This window comes from Agelaius phoeniceus, chromosome Z (genome assembly GCF_051311805.1).
Source record: "Agelaius phoeniceus isolate bAgePho1 chromosome Z, bAgePho1.hap1, whole genome shotgun sequence".
NCBI classification, from domain to species: Eukaryota; Metazoa; Chordata; class Aves; order Passeriformes; family Icteridae; genus Agelaius; species Agelaius phoeniceus.
Window position 1 is genome coordinate 49,976,878 of NC_135303.1, and position 26,713 is coordinate 50,003,590.

Below are 26,713 nucleotides of genomic sequence, written 5' to 3' on the forward strand. Positions count from 1 at the left end.
CTTTAAGTAACGTCTTCATCTTTTCTTTTTTTTTTTTTCTGTGCTCTCTCCACTGAAGCTTGAAGGAGGAGGAAGAAAATTTTGATCCTATTTGGCAAGTACTCACTAGAAACAATGTAAGCACTTCAATTACCTTTAACCTCTAGTTCCAAATGTCATATATAAGTAGAGGACTAGCTACCCATCCTTTGGTTGAGGGAGTGCTGGCCTGTATCGTGACTCTTAAGCTTTTTGTGGCAAATAAAAGGGGAGACTTTCAAAATCTCATTTTTGTACTTTTTCTGCTTGATGTCAGCAGGGAGGCCATATCACACAGTCAGAATTAATTTCACAGCATTCCTAAGCCTTGCATTTCCCCCTACCCTCAATGCCAAACAATCTCAGGATTGCTTTCTGTTATAATTTGCAATTGCTTTTTTGTTATAATTTTCATGCAACAGGCAGAGACAATCAATATTAGGCCTTAGGCAACAAATCTAGTTACAGATTAAAAAAAAAAATTGGAGGAAAGATGCAGCGACAAGAAAGCAGCACCGACTGAGCATGCTTCTACTGTGGCACAGACAGAAAAGTAGTGGACGTACTGTAGAAGCTGGCCATTACGTAGTTTTGGCAGCGATCACCAGTAAATTCATTTGGGCACCTGAGAGGAAAAACAAACAAAAAAAATGGTAGAGAAAAAAACAGAGAAAAGAGAAGAGGTGAATATATGCTAAGAAAGAAGCTCCTTCAGTGTCAACTGATATGACTTGGTGAGTTCACTTTCAGAAACTGAATCTCGGTTTAGTGTGTTAAAATAGCTCAGGATGTTGAGAGCAAGTCATTTGCTCTGTGGAAATGTAAAGAAATACCCCCTGCAAAACCAGCCAAAACCAAACCAATCCAGATCAAAATGTGTTTCAAGATCTGAGACAGAAATTCACCATTCCAGAGACCGAGATTGGTTTTAGGATGCTCTTTCCACAAGGCAGCAAGGACACAAGATCTGTACACAGTCATCTCCATGAGTTTGGTCTTTTAGGGTTGCACTTTGCAGCAGTCTCCCAAATAGGAAAACTGCCAGCGTGTGCAAAACAAATGCATCTGTGAATGAATGGAAAGATCAAAAATCACACAAACAAGAAATATTTTGGAGGTCAATAATGCCATGGTGTACAGATTGTACTTCAGAAAATCAGGTCACAAATTAGTGAGTAAAGAGGCCGGTTCCAGCTGAACTGTGAAAACACCAAGTACTATTGATTTTGTTGCTGTAGTTGGGGAAGAAAGCAAAGTTCAGATTATTTTAACATACTTTCTTGGTTTTGGATTTTCATGGGCAGAGTTTCAGTACATCTTGCTCCAGTGAATCCAGGTTGGCACCTAAAGGGCAAAAACGTGATAAGCAATAGTACACCAAAACCACTGCACTAACAGACTTACATCTGCTGGTCTATGGAGTGCGAGTGCATTAAGTGACCTCCTGGTTGGGTGTTAGTGACAAATGATCAGAAGAGAGGCAAGAAAGTATAACCTTTCCAGAAGATAAAACTTTGCAAAATTTACAGCAAAAATCCATCAGAGAAAAAAAAAAAAGTATTTTCCCTTGTCTGTTTTGAAAAAGATAGAAGAATCACGGCTAGCAAAAATGTGTACCAGCTCACTGCTTATTCCATCTCATGAAGGGCCCAGTTTGAGTTCTTTTTTAAAACTTGCAATGCAGTGCATAACAACAATTTACACTGTTGCTTTCATTAGTCACATAAAATCTATGAAAATACCATGATTTTCTTATTTCTGTGGTGGCACGTTGTGTCTTCTGGTAACTTGCTTTGAGGAGGAATAGTTAGTACAGTGATCACCAAAAAGCTGCAAAAATCCAAAAGGTGAGAAGACAAAGTCAGACCCAAAGGGAAGTATATTCAACATGGCTCACAAGAAGGTAAAATAAGTCAGTCCAGACAATAAGTAAAATGAGAGGGCAGAAGTGCTCCCAAGATTTGCAGCCCTGGTGTTATCTGTCCTTCCAGCTTATAAGCTCTTCTGCAAAAAACTTCAGGGCAGCTTTCTCCTTGATCATAGAGAAGGAATTTCTCTTCAATGATTTGCCCTTCTTTTCTGATGCTTCCTACCAATTCTTCCTTCACCTTCATTCTCCATGGTGGGGTAGGGCTCAGGCTCCCAAAATATCACCATAGACAGGCTTCCTGTGCTTCAGACAAGTGTGAATGACTGTCCACCATACTAAGGATCTACAGATTTCAATCCTTCCTCTTTCTCTTTCTTCTCTCCACTCTCACTCAGCATTAACCAGAAATTACCTGATATCTGCTCCTGTGAAAACATTTCAGTTGTGTTGCCTGTCTTCGTGATGCTTTCCGTGACTTTGCCATCATGCAAGAATCTCCCACTCTTTTTCTCCTGTTGATGACATGGTGCTGGCCTCTTTTTCAAATGTCTTCCTAAGTTACTTGGCATGTGCTAAAAAGCCTTATTATTTGCAAATACTTGTTGGTCAGAAGAACCGTCCATTTCTTCTATCCATCTGAGTTCCATGTGTGCTGAAAGCTGTCCCAATATTTTAAATTCTGCTTTTCTACAATTTCCTCTAGCCCTAAAAACCAGGGATGCTGCCCTTGCACAAGTGAGATTTTCAGAAAATCTCTCTGGCAAAGCATCAGCGTCAGGGATAAACACTAGCATCTTGTTCAAACAAACCATGCAGGAATGATATTTGTGTAATAAAGGTATATTTTGAGAATCTGAAGATGATTCTTTGAACCTGATTTGCTGCAATGATATATTTGTTTATTAAGGAAGAGAGTTTGGGTTCTTCAGAGCCAAAGTCACCTCTTTTGGCGAGTACCCAGTGTGGAGAGATCCCAGTCTCCACAGACATATTCAGCTGAGAAAAATGCAACAAGGGTAACTCTGTCTTTAGAAGATGTTTTTGCTAGGCATGACAGAAGACTTTGCACATTTGAGAGAAGGTAAAGTGCTTTTGATAGAAAGAATTTTGATCTGTGTTAATGAATCAGCAATAAAAATATTTTTGCACTACTGATCTTGTTAAATGGCTGTCCCTGGAAAGTTGGCATTTGCTCATGCTTGGCTTTCAGTTCACAGGGTCCTTTACATCTTTGTCATCAGGCTAAATGCTACAAATTCCCAAGGAATGTGATTGAAAGCCTCATGTTTTCCTCCTGCCACTGGCTGCTGGTGGTTGCTTGCTTTGTCTGTACTAGTTTTCAGATGTTGGTGCAGCTGTGGAGGTGATGAAAACAACTTGAGCACTGGTATAGACAATGCAGAAATCACTTCCAGACCAAGCAGGGTCAGCCCTGTTGAGATGGTGCCGAAAACAGCTCCAGTGTGTTTATACTGCTCTGAAACCATTGTCAGCAAATGGGCTGCAGCATCTGCCTCGAGAATGAGCCCAGGGTGGGACAGATGAGAGGAAAGCTGAGATGAGCCTGTCCACTTACAAGGATGTATGAATGCTAAAGGTATTTCATTGCTCAGATGTGCACTGCAGCACAGTTTCCACAGTTTCCAGTTTGAAAGGTTGTTTCCGTAGACTGTACTTTTACAATCAGCTTGCTATGGTATCCTTTCCCAAACACCTTTTCCTACTCAAAGTTTTCAGATATTATTTCTTGTTATGGCTTTTTTTTTCTGTATCATTATCCATGTACCATTTTCCTTTAGGACAGTAGCAAAAGTTGAGGTCAAACAACTTAGAGCAAAATGTATATGTTTGTGCTGTGAGAGCTTTGTAATTTTGTTTCTGCCTTAAAAAAGGCTACTTGAACCATTTATTTATTGTATTAACTGGGTAAAGCCCAAATAACAAACCACATATAACAGAATAATTGCTTTTTTCCTTCTACACACACTAGTTGCAAAGAGCAGCATTTGCACATGTTTAGTGGACGCTTCTCAGAACACTGAACACATATCATCAGACTGTTTTTCATCAGGAGGGAAACGGCTGAATTGTTTGTATTTCCATTTCATTCACTGCCTACAAACAAATGCATTGTGGTAGAGAATTTTTTTTTACCATGGGAAGTACAGTACTTAATAATCCATTTCATGGCCTAAATAAGAACTAGTATTTCTATCCTGTCTCTTGAATGAATACTTCTGGAACTTCTGCTTGCAAACTTGCTGGTTTGAAGAAAATTCTGCCCATTTCTATTCTACAAAGGCCTTTTCATGGAGACAGATGTAGAAAATGGCTATATCATTAAATAGTAAATAATCCACTCCTTTGCTGTTAAGAAAAGCAGCAGCACACTTCTGTTAAGACAGTAGCATTTTCTTCATCCAATGAAATTCCATTGTAAATTTAATTTCTTCAGTAATAACAAAACCACTAGAAAAGATGATGTCTGCAAGTCAGAAATCAATTGGTCAGATTGTCAAGACCTTCATGGTATGAAGCAGAACACTCCAAAAGTGTAACAGCTCTTATATTTACATAGATTTTTTCAAGTAAGAAGGAATTGATAGGAATTTTGAATTTATTGAAATCTTTTTTCTTCAGTGAACCTGGGGATGCATTTCCAACAGAAGAGAAATGACTTAGGAATCCCAGTCTCATAGGAAGCCAGTAACATCCAGGCTTCTTAAGTCTATGATGTTTTCAAAATGTGACTCATGTTTTTACAAAGCTTCTGAAAATTTTATACACTAGTTTATTTAAATAGTCAAAGCTTCCTATTTCAACTGTCCTATTTTGAGAGTGTTTTACTCCGTCTTGGACCTTAATTAAAATACGTGTGGGGAAAATACATGCTACCACAGATGTAGCTGTACATTGCTTTACTACGTCTTCACACATTTTTGAGCATTTCACATGGTTACCTCGTGAAAGCAGGGAATTTTCTTGAAGTTCACACTAGTATCCAGAAGAGCAACATCTGATCCTGTCCAGACCATCACTATGTATTTAATAAAACTTTATTTTTTAATATGTAGCCAGATTTTAACTGAAGATGAATTTAGGATTTTTTTTAGTAGAATAGGGATTTAAAAAACCAGAGATTACTTGGAAAATTCCATGGTTGTTTTGAATCTGAGTCATGTTTTTTTGGTTAGGGATAAAACCAATTTAGAATGATATGGCTCATGCTTTAGAAATTTTGTTTTTGCTCTCAACAGATGGACCATATGGAAAAATGTGAACTTGCTACTGAGGCAGAACTATGAAGAGCAAGTACCATATTTCAAGCATTCTGTTTCCACAAGCATGTTCTGGGAGTAGATTTGTTTTCTTAGAACAATGAAGACAATGTGTAGTGGTTAGATACCTATTTTAGATAACTGGTATGTTAGAATAAATAGTGGACATCTTTATTTTTAAAGAAGTAAGAAGAAAACTAATTTTGTACTTGTATTTGTATTTTGTCCCTTCATTTTCATCCACTTTCAAAGACTCACTTTTACTTCTTATGTAGTGGAATTGCTTTGTTTTACTACACAACATGAAATTTTTGTTCTGGCAAGTATTAGAGGGCATAGCAAGTGGCCCTGCAAAATAGTGGTGGCCCTGACTGTTCTCAGGATAAGAATTCTTCTCCACTGCCTTCTTGTAAATGAGATTCACCCTGTCTAAATTAACAGCTCTGATGCTTTTTCCAAATAGGTCTTGGACCACCCAGGCAGAGGCACATCTGCCAAATCTGGGAATCGTCTTTTCCTTGAAACACAGCCCCAGAATTAAAAGTTATTTCTTGTCCACAATAGGGAAAAACAGCCCCCACTTTATTCAAATGTCCCCAAGATATTTTATTAAAAAATTAGCCAGTCTATAACATCATTACAGAACATACACAGATGTCTGAATTAAAATGAAGACGTCTTCATACCAGTGAAGATGGGATACCTCTGAAACTACCAAGACAATATTTATGATTAGCAAGCCTGCTCAATGCTCAGCTCTGCCATTCACTGGAGTTTTCTGAGCACTGTTTGGATAGGAAGCTGAAACCCACAGGCTCTTGTACATGCTCTGGAGAGTCATAGCAAACTGCTCATCTTGACTGCTGGCTTACAACGACCATGTAAATTTAACACAAATCTTTCTTTCTCTTTCTCAAAAAAGAATCCAACCCACAGCACATATAACTTTTCCATATTCGCTTTAGTTAAAAATGATCCTAAAATTCAATGGAGCATTCATTGCTTTCAGCAGTACAGCAATCCATGAAAATTCAAAGCAAAACAAAGCCCATGATGTGTAGGTAACATCTTTCTACAAAAAAAAAAAAAGAAAAAAAAAAGAAAAAAAAAAAAAAAAGATGAAACTTACAGGTAAGCCAGCACATTGTGACATTGTGAGGTTTGGTGGGGTTTTGTTGGCTTTTGTTTGTTTGTTTTCCTTTAGAAAAACCTGAATACCAAAAACCCAAAAAACGCCACAAAGACAAACAGTCAATTTCTTCCTGGCCTAGGGAAAGCATCACAGACCTTCACCTAACTCACCTACCAAAGCTATCTTCAAAATTAGTGTTTTTTAATTTTTTGAATTCTTAGTCCAAGGAGACTGAAAAATTCTGCAGTTTCAGCAGATGACAGTCTTCACCAACCACTATCTCTTTGTCTGAAAACAGTATTATCCTCACAAAAGTGCACCCTTTTCACTCACCCCTCTTAGGTACCAAACATGGTACCAAGGTTTAAAGATTGAGTTTCCTCTCAAAATAGTGTGAAGAAGTCCCTATGACTAGCTCATCTTCAGGGGTAAAAGCTACATGACATACAGACAGGAGATAAATTCCAGTGCTGCAGCTCTTCATGGATGTTCTCTGATGCAAGGGACTATTGCAGCAGACAAACACGGCATAACCAGGACCTGAGAAAGGTGCACAAGCACCCAACTAGACAAAACTCATATGATTTCATGAATCAAGATCAGCACACAAAATAGTAACCTCCACCATGACCATGACATTCATTGATTTTATGCAATTAAATGCAACAACAGTTGTGAATCTGGTCTCACCAGAAACTGTTCAGTTATACATCAGAGAATTAAAAGAACAGTTTCTTCTATACAAAGTGTAATATTCAATGCAGTTTTCCACCCCCTCCTTTTTTTTCCCTAAATGTAGCATATTTAGTTTACAGTGTCTGTTTCATTTTTTTCTAACATAAGGATCAAGTTGTGTTACTTTGTGCCATATAAACACCAATAGAAGATGCTGTGCCATCACCATGTAGAAATATTTCCCAGTTAGCCTCTGCTTTGTTTCATATGCCTCTGTAGAACACAGAGGTTATTCTTGGCATTCTTTCCACATCCACGTGGTTAAAAAATGAAGAAATGCAAATTCAGAAGAAGACATTTTTCAGGTGCTTCTCTAAAGAAAAAAACATTTGTGAGACCTGATGGCTCCAACAAAAGCAACAGATAGAATTTCTTACCTGCACAGGTATCTTGGGGGGTTTGGGAGGTCTTTAACCATGTAACACTCTCCCCCATTTACACAGAAGGCTTTCTGCTTTATGTCACATTTTGTGAGATGACTTGTCCCAGTTGTAGATGTGGAAGTGGCTGCAAAAGATAAGAATGAAAACACAGATCAGAGGCTGTTTTTCTTTCTGACTGGTAAGTGTACTTCTATGTGAGGGAAGAAGTAATGCTAGGGAGGATATGGCAAGCCCTTTGAGCTCTCTATCTGCTGCTACCATAAGCACTAATCACTTGACCCTGTATTTTGCTGATTGCCAGAGAGAGTGGAGTTTAAATACATACTTCAGAGACACACAATCCCATACTCAGCCTGGGAGGAAGTGAGGGTTTTCCTAGCCCTGTCCATGAAGTGGCCTAAAATTTTTGCACCACTCATAGGTGTTTCCTTGAAAATGTGTAATTTATGTGCAGTAATTTTTATTGCATTAATTGCATTCAAGTGATTTTGGGGTGTGACAGTCATTACCGATTGCTGATACAGTGTCCAGTGATAAGGTCGTGGATGATATTTCCTCCTGGTATTGCCTTGAAGCAGGTATTTTTCAGTGAAGCTTAACCTGAAGCCCTGTGCTTATTCAAGTCCAGCCACTTCCTTCTCTCCGAGGAGAGGGTGAATGGCTGAATTCTGGCTGTCTCTTTTCTTGCTCATAAATGACAGCTGTGACTTTTCTGGACTGACTCTCTAGGAGGAAGAGAGGTTTTGTTCCTTCCTGTGCATATACAATTGCTACCATTGTGTCCACAGAAATCTTTGATCCAGAGGCCAGCCTAGCATCTCCTGCAGTTGGGCTCATCTGCTTGAGATGAGCATGACGTTTTGGGACACCAATGCTGCTAAAGACCATTAGGTGTCTAAATTGCTATTAAATGAAAGCATCACCCTGATCACAGTGTTTTGTAGCTTACTCCCATCTGGATTTAGGGAATATCTAGAGAAGGCAGGAGCATTGTTTATTTAGCAACCTTTAGGGATGCTGCCAGGGAAGGATAAGCAATCACAGTCTTAGGATTTGCCAATGCAATTTCTGTCAAGGATATGCTCTTCATAAGCTCACAGAAAGCAACTCAACTTATCCCCCCAAGGAGAGGGATAAGCCTCTTTGGTGGTGATGGTCTGTCCACATTGATTGCAGGTGAAGCTTAAACTCTTGACAATATGCCCATACATTTTAAATGGCTAAAACTAACTGAAGTGACTACCTGCAAACTGTAAAAAGTGGTGGAGATTCTTGCATGATATTTATTTCCAGACATACAGAAGTTAGGAATTTTGCTACTGTGATCAAAAAAACTCAATATTTTTGTTTCTGAGAGACAGTTTGTGCCCTGAGGTGAAACAATGCTACTGCCTATTGACTGATTTCACTGGAGTTGACTAGAAAGCTGCAAATACCTACAGAAAAGTTGTCTGATATTTGAAACCTTTTCTAACACAAAGGCACCCAAGGGGTATGCTTATAATAGGTGATGTGTGACATTCTACCATTTCCTGTGCACACTGAATCTGAAGAAAACATGGTTTTAGCAGATCAACTATGAACAAATACCACTTATGCATTTCAAACTATAGTATGATACAGTCCCTGTCACATTTCACTTTTATGCATTTCACATTATCTTCCAAGTAAACACATATTTAGCACTCAGTACTTGGGCGAGTGCACTACCTTGCCTTCTTTCTCTTTCTTCCATGCTGCCTTGCTTGTATAGGGTGCTCTCCTCTAACAGGCCAGGAAAAACCCTCCATTGGCCTCCAAAACTGAAGCTCCCTTCTACTTCTCACTTGCATCCACACATTGTTTCACATCTCCACAGATCCTGGTCTTGACTGGGGCCTCTTAGTGTTAATGAAATGCAAACATGGAGTACAGATTCCTCTTAATAACACATTCCTTTTTCCTGGCCCCTCAAAGCATGATTTATATCCTCTCAGACCAGGATAAATTAATGTCTGGTCTAGGGGCAGGAAAAGGGGTCATGTTTTAAGAGTAGTCTGACACCCTTTCAGCTAGCACCAGTTCAAACAGGACTTTGCACCCAATGTTGACAAAAGGCTGGCCTACAGACTGCCATCCGCTCAGCAGTGAAGGGTCCTCTATATCTGATGTCAGAGGCTTGACCACCATCCTTGAGGATCTCCCCTCCCTTAGGATGGGGCGCTTTGCCTTGTAGAAGAGACTTTCCTTCTCTGCCGGTTTGAAAGAAGCATGGATAATTATCAGAAAGGAGATGCCTGACATGACAGGCTGTGTCATACCATGTTCTAGGATGTAACAACGGGGGTGAACAAATTCCATCTGCATAGCTAATGCATACTTTGAAGCCTTTGTGAGTCTCAACATGCACACAATATTAAGCTTATCACTGCTGATAAACTGTCCACCCCTTAATAAAGGACACACTTCAAGCTGTGAGTCAAATACCTGAGGATGTCCCTGAGCTCAGAAAGCTAGTGCATTAATTTGAAAGGGGAAAACCAGCAATATTGTCTGCAACATTTTTGAAAAAAAAAAGAAACACCACCATTTTGCTAACCTGCTGGCTAATGTAATGTTTTAAATTGAACATTGAAGGTAGATACCGTAACAAGTGGACTTGTAGCTATCTGTAATTGCTCCATAAACTCACTTACTTGCTTTTTCTTTAAGCAGAAGTTCAATCAAAACCAGAACACCATGGAGTTTTAAAGTTACCAGTGATTTTCCAACTGATATAAGTCAGATTTGGACAGCAGCAATTGCTCTGAACTGATTATCAGAGATGGGAATAATCTGCAGCTCTCAGAGGAATCTTATGAGACAAGGGCTTCACATGTATTTGTGAGGAGTATCTTCACCCATGTTTTGGGCATCACATGTTCAAAACTGTTGTATAAATCTTGCACAAGAAGTTTCTCTGCATTACTGATCTGCTGGCACCATAGTCCCTGTCTGTCTGAGCTTTGTAATGAGTTGAGGGGAGGAAAAAGATCCACCAGGAATTAGTTATGATATTAATTTTTCTTTGCAAAGAATGCATAGTTTTTATGGCATATGGCCCATATTCAGTGTATGCACTGTAAGCCTAATTGCCAATTAAATACAAGAAACACTAACTATGGGTTTGGGTTTCACTTAAAACCACATAACAGAAGAAATGTTGTGTTTGGGAGCAGGTGTTCATCAGAGCCATTTCATATAGCCCATAACTAGACCCAGAATATGGCCTTTCAGTACATCTCTAGCAGACATGATCTCGGAAAATGTTAAGTGGGAATGACCAGCAGTGATGAGGTAAAGCAGACAGCTGTAGAATGTGTATCTGTACACTGTTAATTCTCCACCTAGTCAAAATTTGTACCTACTTTCTTTTTTAAAATGTTTTCTTCAGCTATACAAGCACAAGAGAGAAAAGCTTTTTTTTTTCTAACACAGCTTACTGCAAGGACTAAGTTACACACAGTACAGGTAAATCACAACTTGAAAATATCATGCATGAGAGAATATCTGAAAACACTCCCCTCTCCTTTCTCTGAAGGCAGAAACACCATATTTAAAAAAGCAGCTGCAGGCAGTGTGAACAAGGTCACTACTTGTAGAGCAAATATTCACACGGCAGTGAAAAACAATGAGATTGGCTCCCATTCATGGGAATTGCCTAAAGACATTAACAAGAAGAAAAATAGAAGTTATTCCGTTTTACAAAAGCAGTTCTATAAAAGGTGAATTACTGTTGTAAAACTACCTTAGGTTCATTTCATGTCAAACAGAAAAAACTTCATGTAATTCTGTTCTTACCTGGGGAATCTCTGACCCTTTTTTTCTGGTCTGAAAGAAAAATGCATTCTCTTTCTCTCTCTTACTTTCCAAGAAACCCTCTGATGTTTACTGGCTACAGCACCAAGACTCCCAGACCATGCACAGACTAGACGGTCCACTGAGAGGAGTCCTAAGGGATCTCTTACTCAATTGAGACTAAGAGGGAAGAGCTTTGCAACCTAAACAGAATAGTATCCATGCCTTTTTGAATTGAGTTTCTGCAAAGGTGGTGTAAAATCAGAGGACACACTCAAAGTCATGCAAGGTAGCTAGTGAGATGCTTATGACTCAACGGAGGCAAAGTGGCATCTGCAGCACAAAGGAAAGTTTGCCATTCTCACTGGAAGGCCACTTACTGGAGGTAAATATGCCGCCTTATTGGACTGCATATGGATATCTTTCCAGTCCCCTTTTGTGAACCTGTGGCTCATGCTGTTGGTGAGAAAGGGACCTGCATGGAGTGAAGGACGGACAGAGGGACAGAAGGAGGTACACACAAACGTGCTTTGGGGCAACAGAGTGTCTGCTCCCAGATGAAAGCCAGTTTTACTAACTCATATCCCTACACTTGGAAGTTCATTCATTTCTTTGAAAACACAGTCCAGCTCCCTCTTGACTTGCTGATAAGCAGTTTAGCGATGCACATCCCTGATCTGTAGGGTAAGTTGATTCCCTGTGCAACCTTGGCTGTAGCACTGTATCTCCATGAAACCACTTACACTTCCTGCTGAGTACTGAACCTTTTCAACTCACTCTGACTTCCCGGATGAATCCAACTTGCAAGGTACTTACAGTACAGAAAAGCTTGGCATTTCTGTACTGCACTGAATGAGGAAAGCTGCTGGTTCCAGCGTAACTGCGGGCAGCAGAAGCTATATGTGTACTTTCAAGGAGAAGAGAAGCCAAAACCTGAGAGCAATCAAAAGTTAGGCCCTTTCTGAAGAGACAACATCACAAGACTTTCCATTTTACCAGGTGTGTAAAAAGATATATTTCATAAAGTCCTTCACACTTAATTGTTTCAGACCTCAAACTGCATTCATGTAGCTGTGAACATACCAAAGGTTTAAAAAACACTACCAACACCAACAGATAAACACCAGAGGAAAAAACCCTCCAAAACAACCAAGTCTTTATATAAGACATTTACAGTCTATTTCATGGGGCTGCTCAGAATTTTTCACATTGTTTTTGTGATTTAATACCCTAAACTGGCTGTTCAATCCAGTTAAAATTTTTTCCAGCTTCTCTCTTCACAAATAACATGCAGTGTAAGAGATTCCTGGGACCTCTACACGAGAGGAGGATTTGTTCAGCCAGCAGCTGGAGTTGAGTGCTTGAAAGTTAGTGGAATTGTTCTTTGGCCCTAAGACAGTACTTTCTCACTTTGGCACTATCTCTATGAAGATCAGGGCCAGCAAGAAGGAAACAGGAAATAGCCGGGTCTGCAAGATAGAAACTTCAGGAAAGATTGAGAGCACATAAACTCTTGCTGAACCAAGGCAGCATGTCTCTCTTCCCCCTATGACACAGACTCAGTGGTGGTTTCCTTTCACAAATCCAACCTTAGCAAAGCAAAGTAAAAAAAAAATAATTAAAAAAAGAAGAAAAACAAAGCACAGACGCTTCAGCTTGCTGCACCACCCGATCGCTTCCTCCCCGATAGGCCAACAGACTGACCCAGTTGGCAAGCGCGCGACGGCGAGACCTGCACAGCATCTGGCTCACCACAGAGGGTCAAGAGGTGACACATGCTAAACACTGCTGATCAAGAACAATTTCTGTTTGCTTCATTTAACTTTGAGATGGTAGAAAGCATGGGCACAGACACATGAAGTTCACAAGTTGTTAGTGAGGACATGCAATCACTGCTTGCAAAAGAAAGTTTTCAGAAGAAGGGTGGAAAACATAGGCTGTGGAAGACTACTAGTGAATGGAATGACTTGATTGAAACTGAGCTTTGAGACAAGGCATACTTTTTCACTACCATGAAAGATGTCAGCTTGCACTTGAGGGTGGTGTGATAAGTGAAAGGTTTGTAAGAGCCTTTAGAAAACTTTCCCCACCTGACAAAGGGAAACATGAATGGTGAAACACAAGGCAGTGACAGACCAGAGCATTCCTAGAGGAAAAAGTGTGTGGGTGGTAGAAAGAGACAGAAGGTAAAGAAAAGAAAGGAGGCACAGAGGAAATATACGTAGATTGGACCAATGCAGGAAAAACAGGTCTAAGCTCAGGAATGCTAAACTGACAGGAAGTGGTCAGACAAGTCAGACAAGGAAGTGCTTTTACTATTGGGAGACAACATTGCAAGAGCCAGGAATGGGTGGGAGGGTCTGAAAATTTAGAGACCTTAGATTAAAGCAGACAGCAGACAAGGAGCTGAATCCAAATGTCATGATACAAAGAATGTTATCCAGTGAGGAGTCCTTTGCTGCACTGGAGAAGATCCCATCATGCAGAAAAACCTAAGTGGCCAAATAAACTTTAGGGAAGTATTCCTGGCTCACCTTGTTTTGGAGGCCACAAGGCTTCTTTTCCATGTTCACTGCGCATCAAGGTAAGGTACATAACTTATTGGTCTTGAAGTAATGGGCTAAATAATGGTCTGAGCCCATTCTAAACAACCATTAATACATTTGCTAGGAGATGCTTCATCACGTGTGTCTTATTCCTGTGTATCTCACAGCTCTTCTACAGAGCTCTGAAAGGTCTCTTCAGGCTGCTGACCACCAGTGCAGATGCAGAGGAGACTATTGAAACTGAAAAGGAGACTTAGAGTGGAGGTGGAGCTTGACAAAGGAAGAGCTGCTTTGGTTGTCCAGTTCCTCCCCTGTTAGCCCTGCTCCCAATGGAGCCATTTCACTCAGAAGAGAAAACAGCTGTTGGACAGGTGAGAAGCCATCCTCTGCTGAGTGCCAAGGCACAGATACCAACCGCAGGAGAACTGACTGCACCAAATCACTGGGCAGATCAAGTTTTCCAGTTGTTGTCATGGCCCTGTCTAAGCAATAAGAAAGGTGCTATTGCAACCATCTGCAGCTGCATTGTGCCTGGAGAGGTGACTGATTGGATCTATATGGAAATCAAACTGCTGGCAGGAGGTCTGGACTCAAGACAGTAAAGCAGAGAACTTAGGCTCTTTTCTCAAGTCCTAAATGTCCTGGTTCTGAAAGGCAGTGTGGGGGGGCACCCTAATCCAAACAGCATCCTTTCTGTATGAGCAAACCACCATAGCCAAAGGTTTTAACTCAAGAAGACTTTTCACTTAAAAAGCAGGGAAGAACAACCTTGACAGAACTGAAAGGACAAGCACACAAAGACTATGAAGATTATGAAGACAGATGGCTGTCCTTCAAGAAAATGTCCTGAGGGAATCTGAACATTATCTTAAGGCCCTGCCAGCTACCCAAATTCAACTGCAGATTTGCATGGCAGCAAGCTTCCTGGGAAATGAGACAGCAAGTACAGCTGTATTACTACTGCTTTCCCTGCCTCAGGATGCAAACTCTGGATTTTTTTTTCTCTATTACAGTCCACATATGATGTTTTCTGTGAGTGTTGATCATTTAGCTCACTTGTGCTGTAACCAATATTCAATGACTCAAATAAATAATGGTAGAAAATCTAGATCTGATTAGCTGCAGCTAGATTCAGCTCAGGTAGTCGTGCTGTCTTACTCCTCCTGAAAGTTACTGTGGCAGATTACAGATTCCATTTGGTACCATCAAGTTTGCCCTAATGGGTATGTGGTGATACTGTCATAACTACTTCCTTATCACATTGAGTACTGAAATAATTTCATTCCATTATAACATAGTCAGTCAAAATCTATTCTTGTTCCTCTTTCCTCTGAAGGATTTTTGTTATTAATTCCAAGTAACCAATTATACTTGTGCAGATCAGTGCAAAATTGCTTTACCTCTTTAGCTCTATCAACTCACAGAGAAGCAGGGATAATAAAGAATATTTAGCAGCTTATGAAAGAAAGCCTGAAAGCTTTTTATTACAAATTACGTTTCATATAAATTCATGATAATCCCTGTCATGAATCCTCTTTCAGAAAAGCACTACAGCAAGAATATAACTAAAAGTGAGCCAATAAGCCCACACAAATTTGAGATTGCACTCAAGCACTCACTAAATTTATTGACACATTCATTTCCATGTTTCTCCCTGTGTCTTTATAAAGTTTTTCTGAAGGAGAATGGACTTCAGCATGGTGCCTTAAGTGTTAAGGCACTTAAGCCTGAAGTTCCTTTAGTCTTGTTGAAAGCAAGATTTACCCACTGAAATAACTCATGTTAAATAAATTTGCAAGAGGAGGCTGTGTCTGCAACATTTCCTTGAAAAATTTTAAATGTCCAGTCCAGGATTCTTAGGCACCCATTAATTTGTCTCCTACAGCATACTCTGCAGTGAAAAATATATAGGTTACTAATTCCACAATGAAACAAGCTTTCATGGACTTTGAAGCACATCTTCAAAGTCATTAAGGACACATTTCCTCCCCATGCCCCCATCCCCAAAGCACAGAAGGCTATTGGTTGCTTTCCTTGTGGCAATCTGCTTCAGGGAGGTGGTCATGAGAGGAAGCCTCTGGAAATGTGAGGCATGAAAGGGATGTGCTAAACCTGAAGGCAATGGAAGCTCAATCTGTTCAACCAGCCTGAGGACCCTGGGCGGTGTGGAAGAGCAGAGCAGCAGAGATTAGCTTTTAAGATATAATTGTAGCCTTGTCACAAGCTCTGACACAGACTAGTGCAGAAATGTGCCTTCAGTTCTGAGTTGAAGATACAGCAAAGGTAACTTCTCTAGAAAACACAAAGGGTTGCTCACAGAGTGCCAAATATCTCCTTGATATCTTTGATAAGAAAGAATTACAAGAAAGGACTCTCAATAGACAGACAGAGAGGAAGATAAGCAAAGAACAAGAACAAGCATTCTCATTAACGACAGTTTCCTTTCTAATGCACTCAATTTATTTACCAGTTTACCTGGATATTTGTATTACACCAGACATTTCCATGGCCTTTGATTTTTTACCTTTCTTCAAATTTAAAATTTCCTGTACAATTCAAAATAAAGTTTTGAAATATAACCTGTAGGCAAGAAGACAGGCTTTATTCTTTTGCTGTTAAAAATAATACCTCAACTTGAAATGTGTCAGTTTCCTTGGAAAAAGGTATGATAAAATCTCAGACAGAGCTGTTAGGTCCCTTATGCAGGTTCTGCGAGATGATTGAGTCTTCTGTCCTCCTTGGGAATTGCTCATTGAGACCAGAGAGAAAAATTCTCTCAGGGTGGCTGCAGAGGGAAATTTTGACTGCGTTATCCACCAGCACAGCAATGGGACCTATTGTTTTGAAGAATACAGAGTTACCACCTCCCTGTTTGGAATTTCTCTCTCCAGAGAACAGTGGTAGAGAGAGACAATATTAGGTTATACCTTGCTCATAACAAGATCCTTTGGATTCTTTAAGCAGGGTCCTTTAATTGCAAACTGTCAAAGCCCTTAGAATTCCTATCAAAGAAAGAGCTTTCTGTAGCAAGGGAACCTTTTCTCATTTCCCTCCCTAATTTCCTGCCTGGAGGTATGAAATTGTCACTGTTTATAGTGCTGCTTGAGAATGAGTGTGTGTGAAGTGGCACTCAGGGAAATCATACTTGTGACAGTAAAAAGACAAACAAGAATGGCCTAGAAAACATGACCAGTAGGGCAAAGCGGAAAGATTTCAGGTTGCCTAGCCTGAAAGAATTTTTTTTTTTCATAACTGTGTAGTGTAGTCCTGGTGGGACTGACTCCCACAGGCTTCAAAAGATTGCGTGATGTGTCAGGAGCAGTCACATTAGCAGAACGCAGCCTGGTGTCCTCAGTGAACCCTGCCCAGGACCTCTGTGAACTGCTGCAGATGGCAGCTGTGACTGCAGAGGAGCAAATTCTTACACCCAGACCAGTCCTGACAGTCTGCTCTCTTTCCCCTGCCCTCACTCCTGCCACTTCTTCCACTGCCTGCATTAAAAGGTGTGCAGTAGTTCACCTTGGGCTCACTGACAAAGTTTTGCAGAAAACTTCAGAAGTTCCTGCAAGAGAATTGGAATGCTGTACGTTACATCTGCTGTCAATTCAGGCTTTTTAAAAAATGAATATAGTAGTATATTTGTTGCAATAGAAAGGACTACCTTCATTCTATCAACAATACTGTTTGTTCTGACATGTATTTTTCACCTGCTAATCTTATTTTATTTAGCTGTTGTTTCTTCAGTTAAGATGTATTTTAATGTGCTGGTACAGTAATGCCATTTAATCAGTTCCTGTTCTCAATAAACATCAGAGAGGACTACACAGTAAACACGTTACTGTACCAGACAGTTTTCAAATGTTTATGAAAAGATTGAAGTTTTTTTCACTTAAAAAGAAATACATGAAAACAAGCATAACATTATTTTTCTAGCCTCTAAAAAACAGTCTAGTAACAACCATTGCAGAAAAATAAAATGTGTTCTTGTTGAGAATAAATGGCACATTTTCTCCAGCAGCTGATTTCTACAATCTGGTTATAAATCTGTCAAAAATCAGATTTATAATGGAATGCTAACAGATTCTGGGCAGTTGCTCTGCTAATAGAGCCACTTTCATACTCATGTATTCATGCAGATACTGACATGCAGAAAGGATGGATTTGCAGGAATGAGAAAATGCTTCAGCAGTCTGATCAGGACAAGACAAGCTCTGAGTGAAGGAGAACATGCAGTCCAGATGAACATCATACTTTCTACAGAAAGCAAAGATTTTTGTCCAGCTAAGGGAGGAAATGTGGCAACAATGCATGCAGCCACCCAGCCAAAAGAACTGCACTATGTACCCCTAGCAATTGCCTTTCCAGCATAAAGCAAGTTGCTAAGGCAGTCCTATCGTTGGTCCTTGCTCTTCAGTTCTAAAAGGGATTCTTTGCTGGTATGGAGCATCTCATGTATACAAGGAAAAGCTGAAAGAACTGAGTTTGCTCAGCCTGGAGAAGAGAAGGCTTCAGGGTGACCTAACTGTGGCCTTCCAGTACCTGAAGGGAGCCTACAAGAAAGATGGAGGCTCAGTTTTCTTCTGCAGACTGGGCCTAATCTTTAAGGTTCCTTACAGAAAACTGTTAGTGCATGTGGTACCCTACCAGTGACCTTCCAAGCACTCCATCTGCTCAAAATTTTTTGAGCGATTTGGTATATTTTCATTAGTTAATGCTAAGGTGGGTTTGTCTTTAAATCTTCTTTTAGTCTACAGCTGAACTGTTATGGTTTCTCAACTGACCCATCTGTTTTGTAGTGCCACGAGGTGTACATTTAAGAAAGAAATCTGTGCTAATGGGGACCTTGAGTATCAAATGTGTCACTGCCTCTTGCAGGTGACTCAGGAAACTGCTGTCCACCACCCTGCAAGAGAGACCCTGGGGATTTCCCTCATCTCATTGCTTGTCAAACAGCATTATTCCATGGGTTTCAGCCAGCAATTTAACAAAGCCCAAAAGATAACCCAAAGACTGGAAGAGAATAGAACACCTGAGCCCAGCAAAACTCAGTGTTATTCACATCAAAAAGCAGAATGTGTTCCACGTATTACAGTTACGTGGACAGAAAGATTAATCTAAGGACAGAAAGAGAGAAGCTCCTGAAAGTCTTGAGGACAGGACAGAAATTTTGCACAAATCAGTGAAAAGGGAAGCTACCAAGTGTTCAGAGCCAACATCACAGGTGAATGCTTGATAAAGACAGCAGTGGAGCTCTCCTGAGGATAGAGAGGATGCAGGTTTTTTCTTGAATAGTATCTTCTAATATGAGGTAAAACAAGAAGATCAAAAGTCAGAGCTCTTTTAAAATCCTGGGCCAATCTTAAAAAACCCTGAGTTTAGTTTTGTTTATATATATATATATAAATAATTCAATAATTCACTAGATATTTTTATTGTTTTGTTGATAAGCCTTTGAGCTTATCTTGTATTGCAATCCAAACAGTTAGACTTTCCCTTTTTCCTTCTGAGTGAAAGCTAAAATGTAGCTTGAAGAAGGAAATAATTTTTGAAGGGATTCTGTCTATGTTGTGTGCTGTTGCAGTAATTCAGCATTTTACCATAGCCAGGAAAACATTACAATCCATTGCAAACTGCCTGTAAATATTGCTTTCAAAGGTTCCTTGGCTGCTGTACCCCATAATGTTGCAGGTTGAACTGCAAGGAGCACATTACCAGCCTGTGAAAGGATAAAGGATTTAGTAATGGCAATTTTTTGTTATTCTTACAAATTTTTAAAGAAGGTTGAGCCTTTTAACAGGGCAAAACTAGTAACTGGTTGATTTTCTCCAGGGTTGGAAAGAGTGCGGGGGAAAGGACGAGGATGCCAGCCTGGCATGTGTGGCAGTCCTGTGGCTGTGCCCAGACATCACATCTCTGTGCTGCCAGAGCTGCTGCTGTTGGCACAAGGCTGCACCTGAGACTGTGGGAGACGCTTTTGGGGAGTGGTGCCTCTTCCCTTTCTGCTGTCAGCCCTCTCCTGCAGCCTTCCTTACCAATCTTCAACCTGCAGAAACTCAGCAAGCTTCCTGGCACAAAGATCTCAGTAAACATAAGTTGAGAACATCACTTCTAGCCTAAACCTGTGTTTTAGAGGATGCATTTCCTTGCTGGAAAATGACTTCAAGGTCACTGAAGACAAGTCAAATTTGAGTATTTCAGGCAAAACAGAATGACTTTTCTTTCTTCAGGGTGATTCTCTTACAGCCAAGCAAAGCTGACTTCATGTCTTCTCCAACTTTCCTCTTGTATCAGAGGCCTGTGTCAGCTGTCTATCTTATTTAATCTTGGTCAGCAGGACACAGATAGTGCTGTGGCAGACATTGCTGTCTTCGTCCACTTACTCAACATCGCTTTGTTCCACCAAAGCCTACATTTTGCTAGTGGCAGCTGCCACATCGTGGAGGTAACGAAAGCCCTGGGTTGGTAATATGCCAGTGGTGAGCTAAGTCACATGGCTTGTGCAATCTCTTACTCTCACAGTGCTGTAGATGTGACCTCTGGATGCCATTAATTTTCCATGGCCTTTATGAAACTGACTGAATGGGATGAAATTGCATTTTGCTGTGCAAGGAGTCTGCTTTGAGACAAAAGGGCAAACAGTCCAGGAGAATTTATCTGCCAAAGTCACTTATGACTTGAATGAAATAAGAAACTGATGCCACTAAGGGAGGGGGAAGGGAGATAGAGACATTTTCTCTCTGATGTTTTTGCATGATTTCTCTGCCTTTATTTACATGTACCAATGAAGAGCGGTCCTTGGAGAAGTTTTCTTTAATGCCTTAATGCTAGAAGCAGCTCTTCAAAATAAATAGTATGAGACAGTGCTGGCATGGAAATGAGTAAATTTGAGCATCTAGATGAAAATTTTCCTTTTTAGCTAGGGATGAAAACAAAGACTAGATTAGAACACGCACATGTGGGAAAAATAAGTCTAAATCAGTGGATGATAGCTCTGATTAAGGAGTTGACTAATGGAAAAATGAATTCACAGATAATAAACTAAGAGTGATATGAAATACATTTGCTTAACTACTTTTTTTCCTCCTTACTTTGGTCTGTTAGCTCTATGTGGTCTTGCAGAAATTTACTGTGGCATAGAATCTTCCCTTCATTACTCATGCTGATCAGAAGAAATGCGGATATCAAAGAGATATCCATTAAGAGATGATGCTAGAAAAAAATAAATGAAAAAAACCCCTTTTTATATTTTGCAAAACTAGAAATAGGCTCAAGGAGTCCAATGAACATATTAAACAATTTTGTGCTTCCAAAAGCACGAGGAACAATTTTTTGGTTCTTGAGTTTTATTTCCTAACTAGTAATCAAAGCAAAAAGAAAAGCTTCAAAAAATCAATGGACATCAGTTATGAAGAAGGAGATCACAAGGAGAATGTTTAATATTTTAGAAAGGATTTGAAAATGAACAATTTGGAAAAGGAGTTGGATCAATATTTATTTCCCTACTTTCTTGAAAAAGAACAGGAAGACTGACAGTCATAATTTTTGCTGCAAGGAAACAATTTTGCTTATGAATTTGCTCTAAATTATGGTGAAATACACTACATGAAATATTGGCAAAAAAAGGAAGATATATAAAGCTTTGAACTGAATAATTATAAAAATCTTTTAGGTATATTGTCAGGCACCTTTTGTCTCTATCAGAGAGGTGCAGTATATGCTGCTTGTGTCATGAACATCATTACCTCTGTCTGAAAAGAAATACCAATTTTTCAAGAAATTCTATCAAAAATGCTTTCCCTCCTCTTCCCCCCCCCACCCCCAACCTTGTTTTAGTGTTCAGCAGTCGAGATAGTCAGAAAGCTGTTCTCCTAAAAAAAAAGATAGAAGCATTTTGCTATGGCATACTGCTGGTTTTGGTTAGACCAACTTGAAAAACTGAACTGATCCTATCTTGAAGCTACCTTGAATTAGGGAGTCCAAAACTGGAGGTACCTAAAAAATCAACAGTCTCTTCCTAAATTCTGAGTTTAAATGGCAACAGTATAAGCTCCTAGTAGAATTAGGAGTCTGTTGTCTTATAACTGAGATCAGTGTTTGGCCCAAAGTCAATAGCAGACACATTTTACTAATGAGGGAGAACAGGATGCCATTCATTAACTCCCATCTTTCACACATATTCAGTGTGATCTGGAGGAGTGTATCCCATTGAAAAAGAAATGGAAGAAGCTATCACTTTGAGATAAACCAGGAAAAAGCAAATTTCAGGGTTTTATCTGTAACTGCTTGAAATTTGCTAACTAGACTGTTTCCAGTCTCAAAAAGCATTATGGCTACCTAAAATTGTACTTCTGACTCCACACAGAACTGAAGTCCAAGTCTGGCTCTCACTGTTGCAACAGTGGACCTATGAAGCACATGTACCATTTCATTACCATTTAACACTTACCCTTTCTGTTTTCAGATCCTTTTACCCTCTACCCGATAGTTTATTTTAGGCTATGTCAAACCAGCAGTCCATTCTGTCTGTCTCTGTTTCTTGTCACAATTTTCCCTCTAGCCATCCCTACAGCCCTTCTCTTCACCAGCTGAAGCCACTTCTCTTTCTCCTCCCTTCCCCTCAGCATGCCCTTGGAGCAGTGGCCCTACAGGAGGCAAGGACAGGAGAAGTGTCTGTGGGGTGTCTCTGTCATTTGTGCACACCCTGACAAACGCTGGCCTGCTCCTGCCCATGCCAGCCAGATGTGCAGCAGCCAGAGATGTGCTGGGATGGCAAAGGGACAACTTCTCTGCAGCCAACATGAACAGGGCTGTCCTCTTTCCCTACCTGCAGGTATGTGTCTGTCTAGAAGGAAGGAGAAGTGAGTAATCAGGTCTAGAAGAGAGGCTGGGAGACAGTTTATGTGTGGGAGAAGGCTCGACACAGTAACCAGACCCATCAGTAATTGCATCCCCTGCATGTTCTGGTGTGCCTGGCTCCTCTCCTAGACTGACTACTCTCTCGAGACAGGTCTGGTTATATCTTGATACAGAACATGCCCATGGTATTAAATAAAGAGTCACAAAGAAAAGCCTCAGTTCAGCTACTTAGTCTGAAAAAAAAGGTGTTTTAGAGCTTATTGCTCTGGATTCAAACTTGGAGATTCAGCTTTTCTGTGTATTTTTTTTTTCTGAGCACTTACCTAGGCCTTTCTGGATTTTCAGTAGAGAGCAGAGAGTGACAGACCCATTATGAGAGGAAATGACCAAGCAATAGACCTCAAAGGAAGACAGGCAATTATTTCAGCTAATTCCAGCAATGAAGTAAGCAAGCTGAAGAAAGAACCCCCCTTTCTCAGTCTGTTAAATAATAAACTTAATTAGATTTTGGGCTTCAACCCTATGCAAAACCTGGCACAGACAGCCTGTTTAAAGCACTACCTTGATGCAACATGCACACATACCTTCCCAAAGGTGCACAAGGAATACCCACTGGTTTGCAAAGGGATTGAATCTCAGTCTCAGAGGCTTTCAAATGCCTTGAAAAGCCCCATCCAGAGTCAAACTTCAGTGAGTAGATCTGGAGAAGCTCAGGTCACCTGGTCCTGCTGTGTTCAGTGCCAAGCTACAGTCAGCAGAGCTGTGGGAGCATCCTCTGACTGTGTGGTAATGCCAGCCCTGCTCATCAAGGACAGAAATTTCCCAGACATGCCAATCTTTCCTGCCCCTCCTGCTAAAACACAACCAGCTCAGTGCCAGGTTTTGTGCTCTGCTCCAGCTCTGCACCAGCTACCCATGGAGCTGATTTTACTGTCTGATCAAATCATGTGCTGGTTCAGCCTGTGCTTTCACACATTGCAGCCTACACAGTGCAGCTTAGTAATGCTCCTTCAGTCCCTCCCCAGTTATGATACAATGTCATTTTGTGAGATCGTCTTCTCCAGAATTCTTTTAAATATTGAACAAAATTTACACTTACAGCAAAGAAGCATGAATGCAGATCATGTCTGCCACCCACAATCATTTTACAGTGACCTCACAAGAAGTGGGATCTCAAAAAGTGGGATCTCATTCAGATCAAGCAAATCAAGTGAAATTTTCCAGCTGGTGGCATGCATAGAGGCAATGGTCTGTTGAGTGAGAGAGTCCAATGTAAATTAAAAACTACAAGAGATTATTAGCTCACAGAATTAAAGGCAACATACTTATGTGAAAACATACGGAAAAAAGTAGAAAATGTATCTCTGACCATTACAGTATATCCGCAATTATGATTTTATACTTTCTAAAGAGCATGTTCAGCCACTAAGCTTAAACCAATTTGTAAAGCAGACTTCAGTGTTCTAAATATTTGTTTTGAAGGATCAGCAAACCCTGAAAAGGAAAAAACATATATGGGAAAGGGTGCTTATGGATCCCAAGACTTACAGATCTTTAGATCCTTTATGTATGACTATGATGCTATTTTTGTCCCTTGGAGTGCTTAAACTCCTATGTTTGGTTTCCTGCCTTCTAAATATAATGTCTGCAAAACTTTTCTTAAATGAAAGATTGCACTTCCAGGTGGACATTTAAGCATATGGAAACACATATCACATGCAATTCCCAGTTCCCTGCTCATGAGTCTGGATCAATTCCCTCATTCCTTAGAATCAGCACATTACCACATTAAAAAAAAAAAAAAAAAAGGTTTGGCTAGATTTTATTGAACATATTCCAGAATTCAGCTTTGCCCTTGACTCTGTCTCTATTTAAATATTTCTTCAATTAAATAATGATCTCATACAGTATATTTTTTCATAGGTGTTGAGTATGAACAGCTTTCACTGAAATCAAAGGCACTGGCAAGTGTTTATTACTTCTGTTTAATTAATCTTCTATGTTTTTTTTCAGACATTCATGCACAACATGAAATCTTGCATGGCAGTAGTAGTTGGCAGCTCTCAGTGAAAGAACAATGATTTATGGGATGGATGGCACATTGCCAAAGGCTTGCAGGCCCTTGATGTCAAGCACTGCTTTTGGATATCTGAGCTGATCAATGAATTTGGGCACCTGAGCATGTGAGTACCCAGCTGGACTAACTGCAACTGCCCTCATCGCCCTTTCTTAAAATGAGGCTGCATTGCAGTGAGAAGCATGCTAACAGCTCTTCTATTTTCCTTCTCTTTCTTCTTATTTCCATGTAGCTCCCTGTGGTGACACTAAAAGTACATGGAGGTAAAGAATCTAGGGACATTTTATAGTTACAGTACATCCAGACTCTCTAGCCTTTTCTAAGGTTTCTGTGAGGATACAAATGCTTATGCTGGGATTACTATCAGAATTTCTTCTTCCAACACATTAACAACCCCACAAAAAACCCTCCTTGTAACTGCATGCAGCTATTTCAGAATAGATAAAATCTGGGCTTGATCTCCTCTACTGCACAAAACTCTAGGCTGTGTGCTCTCTTTGACAGCACTGGAGTCTTAAGGGAAGAAGGAAATTTTTCTGCCATACACGACAGATGAGATACTGCTAAAACCAGATGAAATAGTGGCTGGGAAGAGACAACCTCATTTCTCTTGGGAAGCAGCAGAAGCAGATGAAACTGTATCTTTCCTCCACCTGCCTTCTTTTTTTCATAAGCCTCTGTGGAGGAGCCCTCAAAGTGATGAACAAATGTGTACAAGGATGGGGTGGAAGGGAAATCCAATCAGACCAAAATCCTATTCCATCCATTGATGGTCCAAGGTGCTGTTGGGAAGGCATGGGACTTGCAAAATAGGTCTGGAGTCTTCCTCCTCTTCCTCCTCCTCTTTCTCTTTCTCTTCCTCTTCCTCTTGCTAACCTATTCTTCCAGCCTTGCTATATCTCTCAGTGTGACCGACCAAGACCTCAAAAGCAGACAAGTGTGACAGGTACCCTCTCTGGCCATGGGTACTTTTGAATGATTTGCTAAGGCTCTGCATCAGGAGAAAGAGGAAAAGGACAGCCAGTTTCTTTATGGACCATGGTAGATCTTTGTGCAAGGGTGCTGCCACGCAACAGCTCTGTGTCTGCACCTGATACTTGTTCCTCAGAGATGGGTGAACAGGCAGAGCAGCAACAGAAGGCTCAGGCAGACAGGTCCATACAACCGGAAAGAATAGTGACACTCTGGTGTGCTCCCCCTAAATCATATTCTGGGAATGTCTCCGCCAGCTACAAGGAGTACTGAAAACAACTGGCTTCTTCATTAGCATGCTGAGAGTTAACATTGAGTAAACACATGCTTTTCTGCCCTTTCACCTCTAAACCCAGAAAGTAACTTTTCAGACTGCTTATAAAGGGCTATGAAGAGAATAAATCCTTTTATTTCAAGGGCTTCAGTCTGCCCCACAGGGGATGTGCAAAACATCTGAAAGACAGCAAACTGGTTAACACCAGCTGGGAAAGAGCCCTGTGCCCAGAGATTCAGGTTTCTGTATGCTCCACAGCCCTACCATGCAGAAACAAAGGAAAAAACCGTCACATTCCAAAACTGTGTAGGCTTTTTGTTCCTGAAATCACAACAAACACAGTTTGGCTGCAGGTAAGCATCAGCTCATGGACACCTGGACATCACTCTCCCGCTGCCAAGCTGGAGGAAGACCTCAACATGGGCAGGATTACATCAACTAACAGGGAACCCAATCACTGCCAGAACATAAATGGGGCAAACAGCTGGTCTCTGGTATCAGTCCCAAAACACTGAAGCAAAATAGCCTGTGCAGGGTCTTATTTCCTGATTGTTTTGTTTCTTTAAGCCTCTGAACAGCAAAAATGCCGGAAAGTAAAAACCTTCAGGGTAGATGAAGAAAGAAAAGGCTTTGCTTGCCTTCACCTGTGAACCAGTTGCTGTTACGCATTGGTACTAGGGTGGTTTGAGTCTCCCAGTTCCTCTGGCTGTTGGAGACAAAAACTATCTCCTTCATCATATCTAAGTGTCTGTGCAA

The 26,713-nt window shown here is 40.5% G+C and overlaps 1 protein-coding gene across 13 annotated transcripts in view; it reads right to left on the minus strand.

Moving 5' to 3' along the window:
• Positions 1 to 26,713, minus strand: part of NRG1 (neuregulin 1) — a 452,794-nt gene that overhangs the window by 24,057 nt on the left and 402,024 nt on the right. For all 13 annotated transcript variants that reach the window (XM_077172305.1, XM_077172301.1, XM_077172306.1 and 10 more), the window contains 2 exons: positions 7,411 to 7,540; positions 585 to 643 (listed from right to left, as the gene is read on the minus strand). In XM_077172305.1, coding sequence (XP_077028420.1) covers positions 585 to 643; positions 7,411 to 7,540 — 189 coding nt within the window. The remainder of the gene's footprint in view (positions 1 to 584; positions 644 to 7,410; positions 7,541 to 26,713) is intronic.